Source organism: Ambystoma mexicanum, chromosome 11 (assembly GCF_040938575.1).
Source record: "Ambystoma mexicanum isolate Mex_15411 chromosome 11, UKY_AmexF1_1, whole genome shotgun sequence".
Taxonomy (NCBI): domain Eukaryota; kingdom Metazoa; phylum Chordata; class Amphibia; order Caudata; family Ambystomatidae; genus Ambystoma; species Ambystoma mexicanum.
This window is the reverse complement of record NC_090934.1, coordinates 980,079,765-980,100,303: the sequence shown is the minus strand read 5'-3', so window position 1 is coordinate 980,100,303 and position 20,539 is coordinate 980,079,765. Positions and strand designations below refer to the sequence as shown.

Sequence of the window (20,539 nt, the reverse complement as noted above, 5' to 3'; positions counted from 1 at the left end):
CCGGATGCTATACTAAAGACACCAAAATGATCAACGACATCTATTTAGAGATCCGAGCCTGGATGGCTACTCACGGCCTATGTTTCAACGGTGATAAAACAGAACTACTGATCATTGGCTCCCAAGCTTGACTAAACAATTTAGACAAATGCTATGCTGCATTCATCACTGATGGGAACACCATAAAAGTCTCAAAGGAAGTCAAAACACTGGGGATCTACTAGGACTCCACTCTGACGCTATAAAAAACAAGTTAACTCCATAGCCTCTTCCACGGCTTACACTAACAAACTTATCAATGCTTGCAAGCCTTTCTCATCTACCAACAGTTACATTACTCTAGCTAGAGCACTGATCCTCTCGAAGCTTGACTACTGTAATACTCTTTTCCTTGGGTCATCCACGCTGAACTTAAACAAACTTCAAGTTCTGCAGGATAATGCCTTAAGATCAGCCCTAAATATCCCTCACTCCAGTCATATCTCACCTTTTAGAAGAGAAGCTTGTTGGTTACCTATTCGTGACAGAATCACACTTCAATCTCTTGTCATCACCCACAAGTGTCTGGCAAGCACAGCCCCTAAATACTTGACAGTTAAATTTCAAGACATCAGACCAACAGACCCACCAGATCCAACTACCTCAACCAACTTACCATCCCAAAATACAACTTAAAAACAGCTGGAGGATCCAGCTTCCCAGTGTTAGCGGCCAAATGCTGGAACTCCCTCCCCCCTGATATCAGAGCAGAGCCTTTATTCTGGTCCTGCAAAGCCAAGACCAAAGCATGGCTCCTAGCTCAAACGGCCTCCTAGCATGTCCGTGCCTTGCACGGAGTTCGTACATTTAGAGACTGTATTGTATATTCCTCTGTAAATATGACTTCAGTCCAGTGACTGTTTATCTGTAAAAAGTATTTCTGTTTGCAAGACAATGCATTACTTACCGTAAAAGCATTTCTGATGGTTGTATCTGCTTAGATTCACATGCTGTGCATAGGTCCGACATCCAGTGGTCACTGCGGAGTATTGCATTTTGTTTTTCGTAGTCGAAAAGGGGACGTCGACAAGGCGTGTCTGTAACACTATCCCTATAGTGACGTGCGTTGTACCCACAATCCCTCACGCGTCGAGGTCCCTCTGTTTGTATTTTTTCTGCCCTGAGGGAGCCTTCTATACGTGAGTGAGTACAGAAAAGAGAGAGAGATGTAGAAAGATGTCTATGTTCCTTCCATCCGAGCGGGGAGGAAGGGTGGGCGCATGTGAATCTAAGCAGGTACAACCATCAGAAATGCTTTTACGGTAAGTAATGCATTGTCTTCTGATGTTTGTTAATCTGCTTAGAATCACATACTGTGCATAGACTAGCGAGCAGTACCCGGAGTTGGCGGTGGGTTATGAGAAGGAACAGTAGAGAAAAGATGTCTTAATACTGCCTGTCCCACCTGGGAGTCAGATCTAGAGTGTGCATCTAGACAGTAGTGTTTTGTAAAGGTGTGCACAGAACTCCAGGTAGCCGCTTTGCAGATGGACTCGAGGGGAATATTTGCAATGAACGCTATGGAAGCCCCAGTGCCTCGAGTGGAATGTGCTCTTGGCTTGAAGGGTAGTTCTCTCTTAGCAAGAGTGTAACAGAGAGTGGTGCATTGAACAATCCATCTAGATATAGTGGACTTTGAGACTGCATCTCCTTCTCTTCCTGCTGCCACCAAGACAAAGAACTGATTAGTCTTTCTCAGTGGTCTGGTTCTTTCCATGTAGAACATGACAGCTCTGCATACCTCTAGTGTATGCAGACTTTTTTCTCCCAAGCTGGGAGGGTTTTGAAAGAACGTTGGTAGTTCTATTGACTGGTTTACATGGAATTTCGAGATGAATTTTGGTGCAAACCTTGGGTGTGTGCGTAGAACAACCTTATCCTTGTGAACTGTTACGAAGGGGTCTAGAACAGAAAGAGCCTGTAGTTCACTTACTCTCCTAATGGAGGTGATAGCTATTAGGAAAGCAGTCTTAAGAGTGAGGCCTTTAAGAGTTGCCTTGTCCATGGGTTCAAAAGGAGGGCCCATGAGTCTAGAAAGTACCACATTTAAGTCCCATCCGGGAGCTGGGTTAGCTATCGGAGGGTGTATTCTCTTTACCCCCTCCATGAAGGCCTTGATAACTGGTATCTTCCACCACGACACTAAGTTGGGAAGTGGTGTATGCAGAAAGTGCCGCCAGGTGCTTGATGGAATTGAACACTAGACCTGAATCCAGTAAATGGGTCAAGTACAGAACGATGTTTGTAGGAGAGCAGTCAACCGGGTTGATGCTCTTACCTCTACACCAGATGACAAATCTTTTCCACTTCCTAGAATAGCAGTGGCGAGTATTAGGTTTTCTGGCTTCCCTGAGGATGTCCATACATCTCTGCGGGAGTTGTAGATGTCCAAATTCTATGATCTCAGGAGCCAGGCTTCTAAATTCATGGTCTGAGGACATGGATGCAGTGTCCTGCCCTTGTCCTGTGACAGCATGTTGTACGGGCAGGGAAGTTTCACTGGGGGAGATAGGGACATCTCCATCAAGTGAGCGAACCATGGCTGCCTGGCCCTCATAGGGGCCACTAGTATCGTGGTAACCTGCTCCTGGTGCATCTTGTGCACCACTCTGTTGAGAAGGGGAGTCGGGGGGAAAGGCGTAAACAAATTTCCCTGACCATTGAATCGACAGACCGTTTCCCTTGGACTGGTTCTGGGGGTACCTGGAGGCGTAACTTTGGCATTGTGAGTTCTCCAGAGTTGCGAACAGTTCTATTTCCGGGAATCCCCATTGCGTGAAGACATCTAAGATGATGTCTTCGTGCAATTGCCATTCGTACTCTTCAGGCAGGGGGAAATCTCTGCTGAGTTCGTCTGCTAGCAGATTGAGTTCCCCTTGTACTTGTTGTGACAGTAGGAACATGTTGTGTCTGAGAGCCCACTTCCATATATTCTGGGACAGCTTTCACAGTCCTGGAGAGTGGGTGCCCCCCTGCTTGTTGATGTAGTACATGGCTGTGGTGCTGTCTGTAAGGACCATCACTGTCTTCCCTTGTAGGTGTTCCTGGAAGGCTTTTAGTGCTTTGAACACCGCCAGTAGCTCCAGTAGGTTTATGTGCTTGGATGCTACGTTCGGAGTCCACACTCCGTGAGCAGTTTGATGGGATAGGTGAGCCCCCCATCCTGTGAGGGATGCGTCCGTGGTTAGAGTGGCCTCCACCGCGGGTGTGGCAAAGGGTTTCCCTATTATCAGGTTTTCCTTTGTCCACCACCGTAGCGAGAGAACCAAGGCTTGCAAGACCACCACTAGATCGTCCCATTGTCCGCTGGCCTGACACCACTGGCTGTTGAGCCACTCTTGCATTGGGCGCATGCGCAGGCGCGCGTGAGGTACTAAATAAATACACAACGCCATCATTCCTAGCAATCGCATCGCTTTGCGCACTGTCACCTCTCGACCTGCCACATATTGGGGGATCTGAAACAGCATGTTTTGGACCCTCTCGTTGGAGGGGAAGACGAGGCCGTCCTTTGTTCGAATTAGAGCCCCTAGGAATTGTTTGACTTGGCTGGGGTCTAAGCTGGACTTCTTCTCGTTGATGGAGAAGCCCAGTTGGAACAAAAGGTCTACAGTCTTTTGGGTGTTTGAGAAGCATGTCTCATAAGAATCCCCTGTTATGAGCCAGTCGTCGAGGTAAGGGTATACTGGGATGGATAACCTGCGCAGGTGGGCCGCTACCACTGCCAGTACTTTCGTGAATACCCTTGGTGCAGATGCTATGCCGAAGGGTAGCACTCTGAACTGGTAGTGTTTGCCCTCTATCATGAACCTGAGGTATTTTCTGTGCGCTGGCAACATTAAAATATGAAAGTATACATCTTTCATGTCCAGTGTTGTCATGTAATCTCCCTGTGATAGCAGTGGGATCACTTCCTGTAAGGTCACCATACAAAACTTTTGGGGTTTGACAAACTTGTTCGCTGGGCCCAGATCTAATACAGGGCGCATGGTTAGATCCTTTTTGGGTACAAGGAAGTACACTGAATAAATACCTTTCATTACCTGAGATAGAGGCACGACCTCTATGGCTCCTTTTTCCAGCAGTTGGTCCACTTCTTGGAGAAGGATGGTGAGGTGTTCTGGTGTCACGCGGCGTCCCCTCGGGGGTCTGTATGTTGGGGAACTGTTGAACTCTATACAGTAGCCGCGGGCTACGGTGGAAAGTACCCAGCGGTCTGATGTTATTCCCTCCCATGCTGGAAGAAAGGATGTTAATCGTCCCCCGACCGGCGTTGCATGGGAGGGGACGCGAATCTTCGCGTCACTTGGTGGTGTTGTTGGCTTGGGAGCCTCTGGGGGTGGAACCCCAGCCTCTTCCCTTGCCACGACGTTGACCCCTCTGATTGTACTGGCCGCTATTACTCTGGTAGTTGCTGGCAGAGTACTGTTGTTGTTGGTTTTGTTGCTGGCGTTGTCCACGAAAAAAGCGCTTATTACCAAATCCCCGCCTGTTAGGGGGTTTTGAAATTTGGTCTAAGGTCTTTATTGTATCAAATTCTTTCTTCGCGTTCTCCAGCGCGTCATCCACTGCTCTCCCAAAGAGGTTGGACTCCTCTATGGGTTTATTAATAAGGGACGCTTGTGTTTCCGCCTTAAATCCGGAATTGCGAAGCCAGACGTGACACTTCAGTAAAATTCCTTGTACCAAAGTGCGGCCAGCCGTCTCTGCTGCATCGAGGGTATTCTTGACGATGCTTTGATTGACCAGAGAGCCCTCATTGACTGTAGCCAGTAAACAAGTCCTTAGGGGTTCGGGAGCTTCTTCGATGTCCTGTCTGAGCTTAGCCCATTGAGCATCGGCGTAGCTTGCCAATAGGGTATTATTATTGGCGATTCTGGTAGAGAATGCTGCAGAGGTGGTGATTCTCTTGGCTAGGGCATACAGCTTCTTCCCCTCTTTGTCTGGGGGTGCCTCGCTAGTAGATAGTGGGACTCCTGCCCTTTTCCTGGTGTTGGTCACAACCAGGGAGTCCGGGATTGAGTTACCCTTAATATATAATGGGTCTGATTGAGAGGGAGAGTACAGTTTCTCAATCCTTGGATTGACCCCTCTCACCAATGCCGGAGTGGAAAGAGAAGGTGTAATACGTCTCTTAACTGAGGCGAGGATGGGTATAACCTGGCTAGTGGGGGGGTTTTCTTTGATAATCCTCTCCACAAAATCGGTGTCTGGGGTGACCTCCCCAGTTTCGATCTCGAAATGTGCTGCTGCCTTCTTCAGCAGTGCATTGAAGGTGGGTTGATCATCGACAGGCGAAGGGTTCCTGACTGGTGTAGTTTCAGTAGACCTGATGACTATACTGCTACTGCCTGTGTCAGTCGACCTAGCCGGTGACTGCCAGGGATTTGGGTCGCCCTCGCCTGTGTCTTCCTGGAATCCTTCCTCACATAGGTTAGTTTCCTCGTGAAAACCTTCCTCTTCTTGTTGGTCCTCAACATAGGTGAACTCATCTTCCTCTTGGAAGAAGGTGTCTTCCTCAGTGGGATTGTAAGAGTTTATGTCCCCCTGTATGGGGCTATAAAACCTCTGGTATTTAGCCCTTGGACTCTCCAGGGGTGCCTCCCTTGGTCTCTTGGGTGCCCTGTCTTCTGGGACGGACATGAACCTATCTAGTTTGTCCATACAGGTCTGGAACCTTTCAAAGGTCCACTGAGGTCGTCCAGGACGGTCTGGGAAAGAAAAGGGGGTTCCTTCCTCCTGTAATAGTCTGGTTCTGTCCCATAACGTCGAAGAAAGAGAGCCTTCGCCTTCTGAGTATCCTTCTTGCTGGCTAGGGCCTTCTGTCGGCGTCGGGAACAGGCCTGATCCGTTTTCCGGCGCCTTCGGCGTATCTTTGGCCTTGTGCGCGGTTTTCGGCGTTGCACTCGCCGTACATCTTTGGCCGTCCTTAGATGCTATGCGCGCAAGGCTTTCGGTGATCATACTCTCTTCCGAGGGATCAGTCGCTGTCGCGCTATGAAACGTCGAGCCTTTGCTCGTCGAGTCCTTGCTCGTCGAGTCCTTGCCCGTCGAGTCCTTGGTCGTCGAGTCCTTGTTGGCAACGTGAGCGCTCTTGCGATGCGCGTCGCCGTAAATTTTGGTGTTAGCGCCCTTATTTTTAGAGTGCCCAGTCGCCTGTCGCGGAAGCGGTGGCGGGGAGGGCTGACGACCCTTACGGTCGGTGGAAGACATCGGTGGGCCCGGCGTCCCCGTTGGCGCTATGGCTGTCTTCGTCTTCGACGAATGTGTGCCTGGGGGTATGTGCTTTGGTGTTTTTCTGTGTGCGTCCTTGTCGCCGGGGTGTTCATCCCCATAAACTGGGCGTGAGCCGGGCTTGTCGGGGCTGGGGACGGACGACGAGGAGCATGACCGCTCCTTTGAGAGGTCTACAGCCTCCGTTACGGGGGCCGTGTAGTCACTGTCCTCGTCACACTCGGCGGCGGCGGCAGCGGGCGAGGAGTCAGGCCTAGACATGGCGTAGGCCGCCCACCTTTTGACCCTGCGGTCCTTTAGAGTTTTGGGCTTTAGTAATCTACAGGCCGCACAGCCGTCCTCCTGGTGATCGAGGGGTAAGCAACGGTTGCACCGTTTGTGCTTATCCTTCCAGGTATATTTACCCTTGCAAAGCGGGCAAAACCTAAATGGCGTCCTCTCCATAGCTGAGGTTAATAAGTGTGACTACGACCTCGAAAGAGAGGGAGGGGAAAGAGAAAGGCATTCTTAAAGAAAAGAAGAAAGACCACAAAGCCCCACTCTCCCTACTGTGTATGGCCGGCGAGGCCAGGCCACGTGTTCGGCAGCGCCGAAGGATCTCCTCCGCTCGTCCTTCCGTCGAAGATCTTGCTCGGCGGAGAAACGGCTCTGCGTCGAGGGAGGGATCTACGTTATTGATATTAATAACAAACGACCAAAGGTCGAAGAAACTATTTGGCAATGTCTCTCGAAGAGCTCCGCATAAAGGCGACCAGTAGCTGGGCGGAAAAAAACAATCTGAGGGACCTCGACGAAAAACAAAATGCAATACTCCGCAGTGACCACTGGATGTCGGACCTATGCACAGCATGTGATTCTAAGCAGATTAACAAACATCAGAAATATAATTACCTGCTTAGATTATTCTAGTATGAATCTTGTTCTTGCCCACAAGGTGATTTGTAACCCACCTCGTCCGCTGTTTTGGATTATCTGTGAATCTTCTTGTTTCTGACTGTATTGTGTTGCTTCTGTAACCTACCATGTACCTAAGCATAAGCACCCAGATACCCTTGGGTGGGGTGCACTATACAAGTAAATAAACTAAACAGATCATTCTCCTTCTCTTTGGACCGTTCTTTTTAAAAGAGGAAGCGCGTCCTTACATGGATGGGGGTGCATAATAGCTCTCACACCAATAACCACACCGACTCAGGAAGTTGGCAAACAATAGCTGTTTTATTTTCAATTGTCCAAAACAGGAAGTACAACAGACATCAACGGACGTCTCACAGCATAATCTCGACGCATCACATGTAAAAACTTCTTTTTATAGCAAAAACTTGCCGTAAGTGACATCACACTATGTGGCAAACTATGAAAACATACTTGGGATTGTGTTAGGTCAACAGGGAACATCGAAGTATACTTTCTATATGGGATAGGATTGTGATTGGGTCTCTATGTCAGGTGGACAACTTATTCCCACCCCTTGTGCAAGTCATCCTCAATATTTGTTAGATACATGACACATCAGTGGCCCTTAAACTACAGGGCTCTTCAATGTGGGTGGACTTGACCATGCCTGCCCACCCAATTAGCCACCGTTCATCATCACTCATGCCGTCTGCCATTCAAATTGTCTTTGAACGTGGCCTTGCAGAGTATCACTGCACCTGAGAATAGAAGGGAGTGTGAGCACGTTCTTATCTTCAGTCTCATTGTAGCTTGCTCATTTTCTATTTCCATCCATCCAACGTGACAGGAGACCGCATTTGAGCTCCTTTCCTCTCATTCAATGATATTAAATTAATAAAACCTAGCTTTCATAGTGTTTCCATCACACCTTAGTAGGAGCTCGCCTTACTCCTCACATTCATTGCATCTTCTTGAATAGATCACCAGTTCTTGGCTGCCCCAACCCTTCACACTAGGCCAGACAGCTTTCTCGGTCCTTCCTTGATTTCAAGCTGCTTTTCTGCTGCGCCACACTTTCAGCCCTTCTCTTTCACAGGTCCTGGTTACTAAAGTTGCAACGTCGAACAGCCAGATTCTATACATATTGGCGGCACTGCCTGCAGTCTATTCACTACATATAGCCAGCCTTCATGATTACTTAGTCTACTTGCATTAAAGCATCTGTAAAGTTATGAAATGACATATCTTCTTCAGTGTTCCTTACACGTGCATTCTTCATTTTGCACATGAAATGTTTACTCGATTCTTTATTTCATCATCAGTTTTCATAAGTTCTATGCATTCTCTTCTATGATCATCCTTCTTAGTGCGTCACTCATTTCTTGTGACGTTGCCAACCTCTTGCATTCATTGCTTCACACTTCTCAGGGACCTCCCTCAAGACACTCATCTCTCTGCGGGTACATCATGTAGGGCTTTCTTAGCGGAGTACATCATGCAGGGCTTTCTTAATGGATACCTTGTTATCGAAGATTTCTTCATGGGATAGGCACAATTTTTGTCATTGTGCATATCGCAATTTCCAGCTTTCAACATATAGGCAAAACAAGGGCGGGATTTCCTCTACATCTTGCATTTCTTCCAAAGGGTGACTGATTCATGGTTAAGGAGAAACAAATCTGAAAGCACCCCTAAAATACTGAGCACTCGATTTTGTAATCTGAGTATCCGTTGGATTCTGAATATTTGTGGTGGCCCTAAATGGTAGTGAACAACTTACAAATACTACTCTTCCTGAGTGCACCCAAGCACCTATATTACCCTAATTTCTCCACTGACCTGGACTATGGTCCCTGAGGGTGTTCAGCCCACAGCGCTTTGAGATCATACCAATGGTATATAAGGAGCAAAACAAATGCACAATAACATAACATCGCTCAACTTGACGGCCTGGCTCCCGAGTCCCTAGTGTTTGGTATTGTACCTCTACCGCCAGACTGCCGGGATATCTTCGCCGTGACCCAGGTACCATCTACTACAAGTGTGGAAAGGTTTGCCATCTGGTGTGCAGGTCAATGTCTCGCTCCTTTTCACATACAGGGAATGGAAGTCTTGTCGTACCTCTTATCTTTGTCTATAGCTGGTTAAGTGCACTCTTCCATCAAAGTTCATTTGGCTGCGATTTCAATCTCCACCACCGCCAGAATACAGCTACCGAAGTCCACTGGCATTGCTGCACACATTGTACTGTTCACACACAAACACTGCACCATGCCTAGCACTAGAATGCAGCCACACACCACTTAATCTGCCCTGGCTGTACACATACCGAGTGCACTCAAGCACTTTAGTACACTACTCTCTCCACTGACCTGGACTACGGTCCCTGAGGGTGTTCAATAGACCGCGATTTTAAGTCATACCAATGGTAAAAGGCGCTATACAAATGCCCAATAACATAACATACTGGAACCACCAGTAAATTTAACTGTAAACTAATAGCATTTCTTTTTGGTGCCCTGGCTATATTTGGGGCTTTCATTAGTCAGGGAGGGGGGGGGGTGAGAAGCATCCCATGCGAGGTATCATATTCCCTGTGCCGTTATGGTGATGCTAGACCAAGTTTTGCAGGGGGTGCTGGCTTGTGTGCGTGTTTATCATGTGGCCCTACAATTGACTGCATGTCTTTGACTCTCACATTGTGAAGTGCGACACCATGTTTATTTGGTGGAAACCAGTAACTAATAAAATATGTTTGACCAAAAAAAACCAAGATGGATGTTCTTCACTGCAAGAGCCTTGGGGGGTGGGGGGGTTTGAAAACATACATGTGTGGAAATGTCAAAAAAATAACAAAATCCAATAGACGCCAGGTTGCCAACAGTACACAAGAGCATTTTCCAAAATATGTCATGATGCATGTGCCCACAAATGTCAGTATTATGTGCAAGAAAATAGGTCCTTGCTATGCCAGTATTGCCACAGTATGAACCCACTCATGTGGACTGTGCATAATAATGTCAGTATTATCATTGTAATGAAACACATTTATGCTGGCTGTGTCAATAAATGACAGTATTGCCATGTAGCACGCTGTTGTGCAGCCAGTAACCAAAATATGGCAGTATTGCCATTTAAAAACAACATTGCCATTCTCATCTCCCGGGCATCAGCCTCCATGTATCCTCCAGTGCACACATACAATATATACATAGGTACATACAAGCATGCACATACACACATGCTCGCAGTTTTTCTTTTAAACGTACCTTTTCTTGATGGATGTTTCTGCTCCTGGTCCCTCAGCCCCGCTCCCCCATCTTCTCCCTGTGGTACTCACAGCAACAAGAAGGGAGGGAAGTTGATTGGCATTTCCTCCTTGATTCCCAATTCAGGGACGCCCACAGGAAAACAGGAAGTGAGCATCCATATGGACGCACTCCAGGCTTCCTATGGGACTACAGCCTACAGGGGCAGAGGCCAGACCGTGCCCTAAATGAGGATCTGCAGGGGCTCTGTCTCTGCAGGCAGTAGGTAACTATTGTGTTATGCAAAGGTCTCCCGAAAGGGAGAGCTCTGCGTGCGAGCATAAGTGGTGCAGGCAAATAATGGGAGGGGCTATGCCCCAAATCGCATTATGCACCGTCCGCCACTCACTACACAGAACACATTTAAAAAACCATTGCCCACACGCAAAGGCTTTTTTTAAAGTGCAGAACACTTCTCCAGTGACCTCCACAAGGACACCAAAGCCCTGCATTGGTACGAGTACGAATTGTTTAGGTCTTACACAATTATGGTACATTTGGCGCTTAAGTGTAACCTGAAGACGAGTATGAAAATAATTATTCAAGACATCAATATCAATGATTGCTGGTTCTTTTTGGCAGGATTTCACACAAAGATACAGAAATAATCAAAACGTATGAAGAATAAGAAGCTGAACGACAATGCACAGATGGACAACTAGCTTAGAAGAGCCGAGCGCGGAAGGATGAAGAATCAGTAATCACGTTCAGTAGCACAACATGCCAAGAACATCAATGCAGAAAAGTGTATTATCACGTTCAGAAAGATTGCATCATGTTCTTCTTACAGAAATGATGGATCAAAAGCAACAAACGATCCCAACTCACCGCAGGAAGGGCGAAGAAAGAGATGGCGAACACAGAAAAACAGGAAGCAATGGTTTTTCCGATCCACGTCTGTGGCACTTTATCTCCGTATCCGATGGTTGTAACGGTAACCTACAGGAAAAACATACAGCGTTAGCAGAATCTACATCATGATGACTAACTTTTAATCCCTCTGGCACAACTCATCATATAACCTACGCCGTGATCCCCACGGGGTTGGGCGTATAATAAATGTTATAAATAAATAAACAAGCTCTCCCACTCAGTCAGCACCCGGGTTCACGGGGATAGCAGTCATAGTAGGGAAAAGTAGTGATCACATGTGATAACACTCCATTGCGCGGTACGTGCGCGCTGCATGACTATTTTCATTATTATGATAATCACTCTTTAATTACAACAAAGCGGTTCCTGACAACATCTATGTAGCTTTCCCAATTCCTTCTGCTCACTTGCGATACTTTGAGGAAAACGGTTTATTCAGGTTTTTGTTCTAAGTTACTTGTAGGTAGCAAGTCATCTGCCCATTAGCACTCTCTTACCAACAGGACAGAGTTCTTAATTAATCTTTTCTTATGCCTTCATACCAGAGACCAGTCTCTATGTGCAGGACTGGGATTCCAATCTGTGTTGCTGTGCATTCTCTTGCTTCCAAGACAAATGCTTGGCCCCGAGCTATCCTCCCGCACCCGGCTTATTAGAATCTCCTCCCAGCTCCCCGTCTTACTCTATGTATTGTTTTTACCATGCATACACATCAGCCCGAGAAGTTGGGGGTCTTTGCAACTTCATAGCAGAATTCTACTATAGCATTGTAACAGTTATTACACACCCAGGTAAAGGTTAAACATAACAGCATTCATGCATTGGAAGCATAAAAACAGCTCCCTAGGCCTCAAGATTGTAGGCATACCAGACATGTCAAACTATACACAGGACCTTGAGTGGTGGTGTTCAGGGCTGAGCGAAAATGTTAAATTCCATTCCGCCAGCAGCGGAAGCGAAATCTTTAAGATTTCGATCCATTTTGCCCCAATCCGGCCTTCCAGCCACCCCTGCATATCAGAAAGAGACGGCACAACGTTTTTCGTGCCGTCCTGCAAATTGAAACAAGCTGTGCAACGTTTCTTGTGCTGCTGCACGAACCTAGCACGGATCAGAATGGCAGCAAGATGTTTCTCCTGGCACTGAGTGAACCTGGCATGAATCAAAAAGAGCGGTACAAAGTTTCTCATGCAACTGTACGAATCTAGCACGGTCTGAAAAAAACTCAGTTTCTCATCTCGCACGTTAAATAGTACGCGTCAGAGAAACCCATGTGAAGTTTCTCATGTCACTGCAGGAAACGACCAAAGATCGAAAAAGACCTGCACAAAGTGTCAGGAATGACTGAACGTTCCCCTCCTTCCTCCTCACCTGAATCGTCTGTGAACCTCTCTTGTAGCTCCGGCCTCTTTCCAGGACGTCTTCGGGTCTGAGTCTTATCAGTCTTCCTTGCTTCTTTCTTTTGACGTAAGTAGGGGCGAGCTCCCTGGGATGCCACACTGTCGGGTAACTAGAGAACACGAACAGCGGGGACTCCTGGGAGCCGGCCCCTGAGCAGGGAAAAAGCCAGAAAGGGCAGAAAAAACCCTGCAGGAGTTGTTCTGATGAAGGAGTGAGTGGAAATGCGAAGTCCGGTAGAATGATCTTTCAGCGGAAGGCGGCTCAAAAGGTTGGTTAAACGGAGATTCACCAGTAGACTTGGGGAGACGCCAGAGAACCAGCTGTGATAAGTGCACCTTAGGAAGCCGGAAGGGCGCACAAATGACTCCAGATAGTTTGGAACTACCAGCGACCAGGAGGTAAGTGCTTAGCAGCAAGGGCAAGGGCAAGGAAAGGCAGGCTGAAAGTCAGAAGGGCAAGGGAACTGAGAGAGAGAGCGAGAGACCAGTACAAGACGTACGGATCGAATCAGCAAAAAGGGAAACCAACGGGAGACCAGGGGGAGACGGGAAAACAAGGGAAGGATTACAAGAGAAAACATACGGAGGAAGGATACACTAGCGTTACCTTCAAGACGCAGAGTACAGTGAAGGTGCAACGCGAGGAACGCCACAATGAGCCGGCAGTAGTAAACGCCGGCGGCCATCTTGGAAAAAACACTAGAACGGTGCTCCCAGAACGGCTGTCAGACGTGGTGGAACTGATTAATGGCGTCTCCATAAAGAAAAGAAACGCCGCCCGACTGAAGTCATGACACAAAGTTTCTCATGTCCCTGCGTGAAACTAGCACGGTATGGACAAAAACCCATGAAGTTTCTTGTGTCACTGCACAAAACTAGCATGTATCGAACAAAGAAAAGACCCATGCAAAGTGTCTCGTTGCGCTACATGAAACCAGCATGGGAACGAAACAAGGCGATGCTTGCGAAACTGCACAAATCCGGGTGCAATTTCAGTGACTGTGGAACCGTAAAGCTGATTTTGCAGAACAGGCAGAAGCGGATTCCGCACTTTTCACTTCACGGCTGAAATTGTTGCTCACCCCTATTAACATCTGGCAAAGTGTGTGTGTGTGTAAGTGTGTCTGTGCAAATGTGAGTGTTTCATTTGTTTCTGCTAATCTTTAGAGTCGAGGTAATCAACTGCAGTGTTTTTTTGTCCTTTTGATGGAGGGGTTTGTGGATTGCTGGACCTATCTGTCTGATCATGCATTATGGTGCCAATCTGTGGTGCGTGCCTTTTGAGTAGAGGGTTAGGCTGTGTTTGTTGTCTCTTGCGGGTTGTATTGATGCAGGGGATGTGGGGCATTTACATGTGGCTCTGGGTGGGAGTGAAAAGCATTTACCCCGTTCACAGGATATTCCCCGCTAAAGACGTACTGGTTTTTTGATTGAACAGTGCCATTGAGAAAGGTATGTGTTTGTCCCAGACATACATACATACCACCCACAGAACATCCCATAGAGACACGAAGTGCATGTGTTCATAATGTGTGCATGACTGTACTGTTCTGTCCTGGCTCCATACCCTGGTACCCCCCTCCATGATCCTTTCTCTACTCTGCACTTGTTCTGTCATCTCGGTACATTGTAGTTGTCTTCATTTCCTTCCCACCGCTATGCCTTTGACGACAGCCTTTGTTCCTCACTCCCTTTCTCTCACAGGACGCTCATCAACCTGCCTCCCTCTCGGATTGTGTGTCTTGGTGTGTCAGATGGTGTCCCACACTCTGCCTTGGAGGCATCTGCGTTCATTTGAGGGTCGACAGACAGGCTTGGACTGGCCGATGAGGCAATAGGACAATGCGCGAGGTGCAGACCCAACATGGTAGTGTGGGCCAGTTTTTGGCCAAAGTGGGCCAGTTTCTGTGCAGATAGTAGTTTTGACCAGTGTTTCTGACAAATAGTCTTTAAAATGCACAATTTGTAACACATTTTCTATTTTATTTTTATTTACTTGTTTATAACCAAAAAGGAAATTGATTTTTATAAGAAACAGTTCACAGTAAATTTATAGGTAGATGTTAATAGTAATAATCGAAGAGGTCTGGCTTAAGTAGTTAGCCGATGGATGGATTTTCAGTCTCTGTTGCCTGTTTCAGAGCTGCCTCCAGTATCTTGACTGCGACAATTGACCACTTCGTCTTTTCTCTTGCTACCAACATTTTGTAACACATTTTATAAAAATAATCCCCTTTGGGTACAACTCAAACAGTTTGTCAAAAAAGGAATTAACTTGCATTTGAGACTTAACCACTTTTCTAGGTGCCCAAGCCAGTTTTATGCCCCATTCTGACCCTGTGGACAGACACACTCACTCAAGCTCGCTTATACCTTTAGGCCTCCTGGAATTTGTCCACCATCTCACATCTGAGATTCCATCCGCTTGTACTCACTTCCCTTTTTAGTTTTTGCTTAGGTGTTTTTTAGCGCCAGCTAGAAGACAAAACTATTGCATTGCTAGGGAAGAAATTTCATATGAGGAGGGACACTACTTGCAGGTGCGGTTTGGTATTTACCCACCCACTGACTGCCCATGGCCATGTTAATCCCTATGGCTATTCCCACTCACTTCCAGCCCCCCCCCCCCCCACCCACACAGAACACATAATCCTGGGTTCTCTTTCAGCAAGCTTTATCAAAGTTAGTGCTCGAAGTGCCTGCAAGTGTTTTCAAAGCAGTCTTGGGAGAGTCAACGACTTAATTGGAGATGTAAAAATGCTACTGGTGTAATAAAAAGGTCAACCAGGTCTGCCTTCAGCCACTCGTTGTGTAATCACTATGCTTGTCCTTCACTGAACTACTTTTAAAAAACAAGCATTGGCGAGCTGGAGGAGGCCCTCGGCCTAAACAATCTCTCGCCCTTTCATTGTCTGCAACTAAAGGGGGCTCTTACGGAAGGCAGATGGGGGGGGGGATACCCTGAGGAGGGAATTAACAGATTTTGAAAAATTCCCGATTTCACACAAGGGATCCAAGGGCGTAATATCTAGACTCTAAGTTATTCCTCTTAGCGGCCCTGAGGGACCCTCCGACTGCTCAGGTGCGATGGGGTGAGGATCTAGGTGAGGATATCGATGACAGGAGATGGACCGCCATGTGCAGACAGGCCAACCGCTCGACTGCCTCACCCAATACCGCCATCAGGCTCTGAATCTGCTGCACAGCTGGCATTATTCCCCACAGAGGATAGCCTGGATGAGGGAGGGGTACGACCCACACTGCTGGAAGTGTCATGCTGAAATGGGGGACTATGTGCACATGTGTTGGAAATGCGCGGTAGTGCAGATGTACTGGGAAGAGGCCCTGTCCTGGATAAAGGAGGTGGATGGAATAGGGAGAACTCTGTCCCCGTGGCTTCTTTTTGGGATTGACGTGGAGGGAAACCACGGCGAGACACAACCATATGCTTCAGGTCATGTTGGTAGTGGCTAGGTGCTGCCTGGCCCAAAGATGGAAAACTCCACGAATGCCTGGGGAGAAAGAGTGGGTCACAAAAGTTTGTGCCATATATGATATGGAGTTTCTAACTCACCTCATGGATGAATCCATGTCGCACATTGAAGGATTGTGGCTCCCCTTTATTGATATGGACGGACTGCATGAGGTTCCCGGGGAGCATCTCAGGAGGTGACCGGGTGATGTACACGTTTGGGTGGGTCATGGTGACTATGGGATATGTTGTCTAGGTTGAACAACGTAAAGTGGAGGCTGGTGTGCACAAAGTTCTAGCGTGTGCAGTAGAACTATCCTTAAGGGGAAGTGAAATGATATATAATGCGTCCGACTTCTGGTGTAACAGGCGAATGGTCCATGGCTGTGTAGAAGGGGGGGGGAAAAGGGAGGAAGAGTTATGATTGAAACCAGATGAACTGTTGTGATTGTTATCATATGATGTTATAACCCAAATGTTAATAAAACTTAATTTTCAAAAAGAAAACGAGCATTGGCAAAGCAAATAGCTTTGGCTTGGGTATAAGTATTATGTATTTACCAGGCACTGCTATTATATGCCCAGAAACTCTCACCATTTTGCAGCTGCTACCATCCATGGCCAATTAATATGACTACGGCAGTGCCTGGCAAATGCCTTTCCCATGCCTATACAAAACCCAAACTGTTGGCACTGCCAATGCTTGAAGCTTTTCCTTTCCCTCCTCTGTGTGCCATTAAGGTATCACTATCTGTCTGACTCACTCCCTAATAATACCTTTGAGGACTGCGTCTCTGCACTCTGTGCCTGTCTGAGATCTCTCATCTTCCTATCAGCTCTGTACTTTGGAGGCCACTCTCTATTCCTTTCTCATTACCAAGGTGCAGTTGGTGAGCAGGTGCAAGCGGCTCTAGGTCACGTGGCCTAAGCCCCGACCCACCTGTGAATCAGTGCTAAATTGTTGGTGCCTTCCTGTTTTGCCACCCTTTTCCCCCACTTAAGCAGCCCTCTAGCCTCTTTTCCTTTGCAGTTGGTGAGAAAGTGGATCTACGTCATGTGGCATAAGCCCCGCCCACCTGTCAATCACTGCTAAACTGTTGGTGCGTTCCTGTTTTGCCACCCCTTTTCCCTACTTAAGCAGCCCTCCAGTCTTTTTCTTTGCAGTTGGTGAGCAGGTGAGAGGACCCAGGGCCCGAACCCCTGCTCAGACTACAGGTAAGCACACGCAGACATGTGTTTTCTCCACCCATCCCCACAAGCCATCCCCATCATCAGTAGGCAACGACAACAACAACGCCCGTCCTCCAAGGCAAGGACTCCGCAATGCAGCAACCTCACCCATATCGGCCTCAAGCCCAGCAGCACCTCACCATCCACAACACAGAAGTTAATGCTCAACAACGTCCACTCAGCTATCACCCATGCAGCAGTCATTGCCGACCCCATCACTGCACGGTTTATAGTCATTCCATCGACAGCCAAAGCATCTAATGCCATACCATCTAAAAAAAAAAAAAAAGCATCTAATGCATTTGATGCAGCCCCCCTTTTGTTAACCTTTAAAACCCATTTTTATTAAACTAAACCCTTTACCATCTAAAAAAATGCATTAGATGCTTTTTTTTAGATGGTATGGCTGTCAATTCTTTGGTTGTCGATGCAATGACTGGATACCTCACTGCACACCACCTTGACGCCATCTTCATCACCGACATCCGGCTGACACCCACCTCCACCCACATCCTAGATGTCCCTGTCCCCGACGGCTATAGCATTCAACACATTGACCATCCGAACAAGACAGGCGGAGGCCTCATCCACAAGACCTTGTGGCCCTGCACCAGACTTGACGTCAACAACATTGGCTACTTCAAAGTACTCTCCTGCCACTTCTAGCTCACCGACCTGGTCACCACCATCCCCCTTACACACGCCAACATCTTCCAAGGTGACTTCAAGCTACCAAGCAACAAGGCCACCAAACCAATTGAGGAAGCTCTCCTTAGCCTTCTCGACACTTTCAGCCTCACACAGCACACAAAAGACAATGCGTGAGAAAGGTAACATCCTCAACCTAATCATCACGGCACTGCCTTCCCTCCACTACAGCTCTCGTCTCCCTCTTTACTGGTCTGACCCCTGGGCAGTGTCTTTCAACATCATGCACACCACCCCAGTCAAGCACTTCCAGCAGAAACCCATAAAACAAACCTTCAGGTCATCCCAGTGGAAGCCATCACGGAAGACCTTGCCAACCTCCACCTCACACAGACTGAACACCCCCAACCGAACAGTGACTCTCTACTGGAAGCACTCAATGCCAGCCTCTCAGCTACCATCGACCGGTACGCGCCTCTGAAACAATACACCTGAAAACCAAAACAGTCAGCACCCTGGTACACGGATGAACTCAACCTCAGCAAAATAGTAATCAGGAAACAAAAGAAAACCTGGCATCACTCCAGGATTGCATCAGACCTGGCGCTCCTCAAGGAACTCCAAGCAACTTGTGGACAACTAATCAACACTGCTAGGGCCTCCTACTATCAGAACACTATAGCAGAAGCAGACAACAAAAGCAGAACCCTCTTCAAAGGGGTCAAGCACTGCATTAACCTGCTACCCAACCCTGCGAAACCACACTCCATTGAAAAATCCACGGCCATCAACACCTTCATCGCCAAAATTATCAAGATTCACCACGACCTAGACACCAGCTCTGCATCCACAGACCCACCTCTCGTTTCTCCTCGCGAAAATCTACACACCCTGGACAACATTCAAGACACTCTCTACAGAGGACCTGGTAGAAACCCTGACTGCCCTGAAAGCCACACCGTCTAGCGACAACATCCTCTTAGCATCCATCCTCAAGACCCTTCCCGCAGAAGTTCTCCGTCCCTACCTGGAGATCATCAAGAGCTCCCCAACTCGAGGCACCTTCCCATCGACCCTAATGACAGGACAAATCCTCCTACTACAGCAACCCACTATGGATCCTGACAACCTCAGCAACTATCGCCCCATCACCTAGCTTCCCTTCCTAGGTAAGATTATCAAAAAAGCAGTAGCCGCACAACTGAAGCAACACATCAAAACCAGCAATCTCCTACCAATCCAGGTTCAGACCCAGATGCCACAAAGAGACGGCAACCATACAAATGGTTGACGATGCCCTCAACATCCTTGACGACGGCCACCCCTGCCTCCGGGTTCTACTCAACGTCTCGGCCGCTTTCGACACAGTAGATCAACAGGCGCTCACAGACACCCTACAGGAGCGCATGAGGGTCAGCGACATTGTCCTATGCTGGTTCAAGTCCTACCTCGCCAACCACCAGCAGTTTGTTCAAATGTACTCCTCTTGATTGCCAATGCTACCCGTCACCTGTGGAGTCCTGCAGGGTTCCATCCTCTGCCAAGTGATCTTCAATCTATACATGGAGCTGCTGGGAGCCCTCCTAGCCACATGCAGCATCCACCAATATACCGATGGCACACAGCTGTACCTCAAGATCAACTCCATCAAGGACATCCACAGGTTCAAAACCTGCCTCTCGCTGATCCAGTCTTGGATGTCCAGTGCATACTTGAAGCTCAACGCCTCTAAGACTGAATTCCTACTCCTCACCAACAACACTGAACAATCAGACTCAACCATGAACTCTAAGGGCGTCCCACCCAAGCTCACCTCCTGCACCAAGTCCACCAGGTTCTATATCGACAAACACCTCTCCTTCAAGACACACATATATAAGAAAATTCAGATAGCTTGGTATCTGTTCAAGTCAAGTCCTTCGTCCCTCTGGACAGCTTTCGATTCACTGTTCAAGCACTGGCCTTATCCCACCAGGATGGGCAATGCCCTCCCCGAAGGCCTCCGGTCGTCCTCCCTTGTGCCCCCGAGAAATGTCCTACACGCGGCTGCGCACTTCATCAAGGGTCTATGCAGATACAAACATCACATTGGCTCTCATTGACCTTCACTGGTTCCCACAGCATGCACAAATCACCTTCAAGTCTTGCTGTAGCACATATAAGGCAGTCATCTTCAAGTCACCCAGCCACCTAGCAAAGAAATTCTGCATCTCCGGCAAACAGCGCACCACCAGAAGCCAGGACATGTGTAGACTAGAAATCTGCAAGGAGTCTCTCCTCCTCAACACCTAGGCCATTACATCGCCCCTGCACCACCTGACTCGCTAGACACCGTCCACCCCTCTCCTCCCCACAGCCTGTACAGCTGTACCCCTACTCTATACCCCTTTGTCTCCTACCCCCGCTGTATATCTGTTCCGTTATCTCTGAAAAGCGCT

At 47.9% G+C, this 20,539-nt stretch overlaps 1 protein-coding gene across 1 annotated transcript in view; it reads right to left on the bottom strand.

Moving 5' to 3' along the window:
- Positions 1-20,539, bottom strand: part of KCNQ1 (potassium voltage-gated channel subfamily Q member 1) — a 1,232,969-nt gene that overhangs the window by 407,485 nt on the left and 804,945 nt on the right. Inside the window, exon 7 of the mRNA XM_069624134.1 lies at positions 11,307-11,417. Coding sequence (XP_069480235.1) covers positions 11,307-11,417 — 111 coding nt within the window. The remainder of the gene's footprint in view (positions 1-11,306; positions 11,418-20,539) is intronic.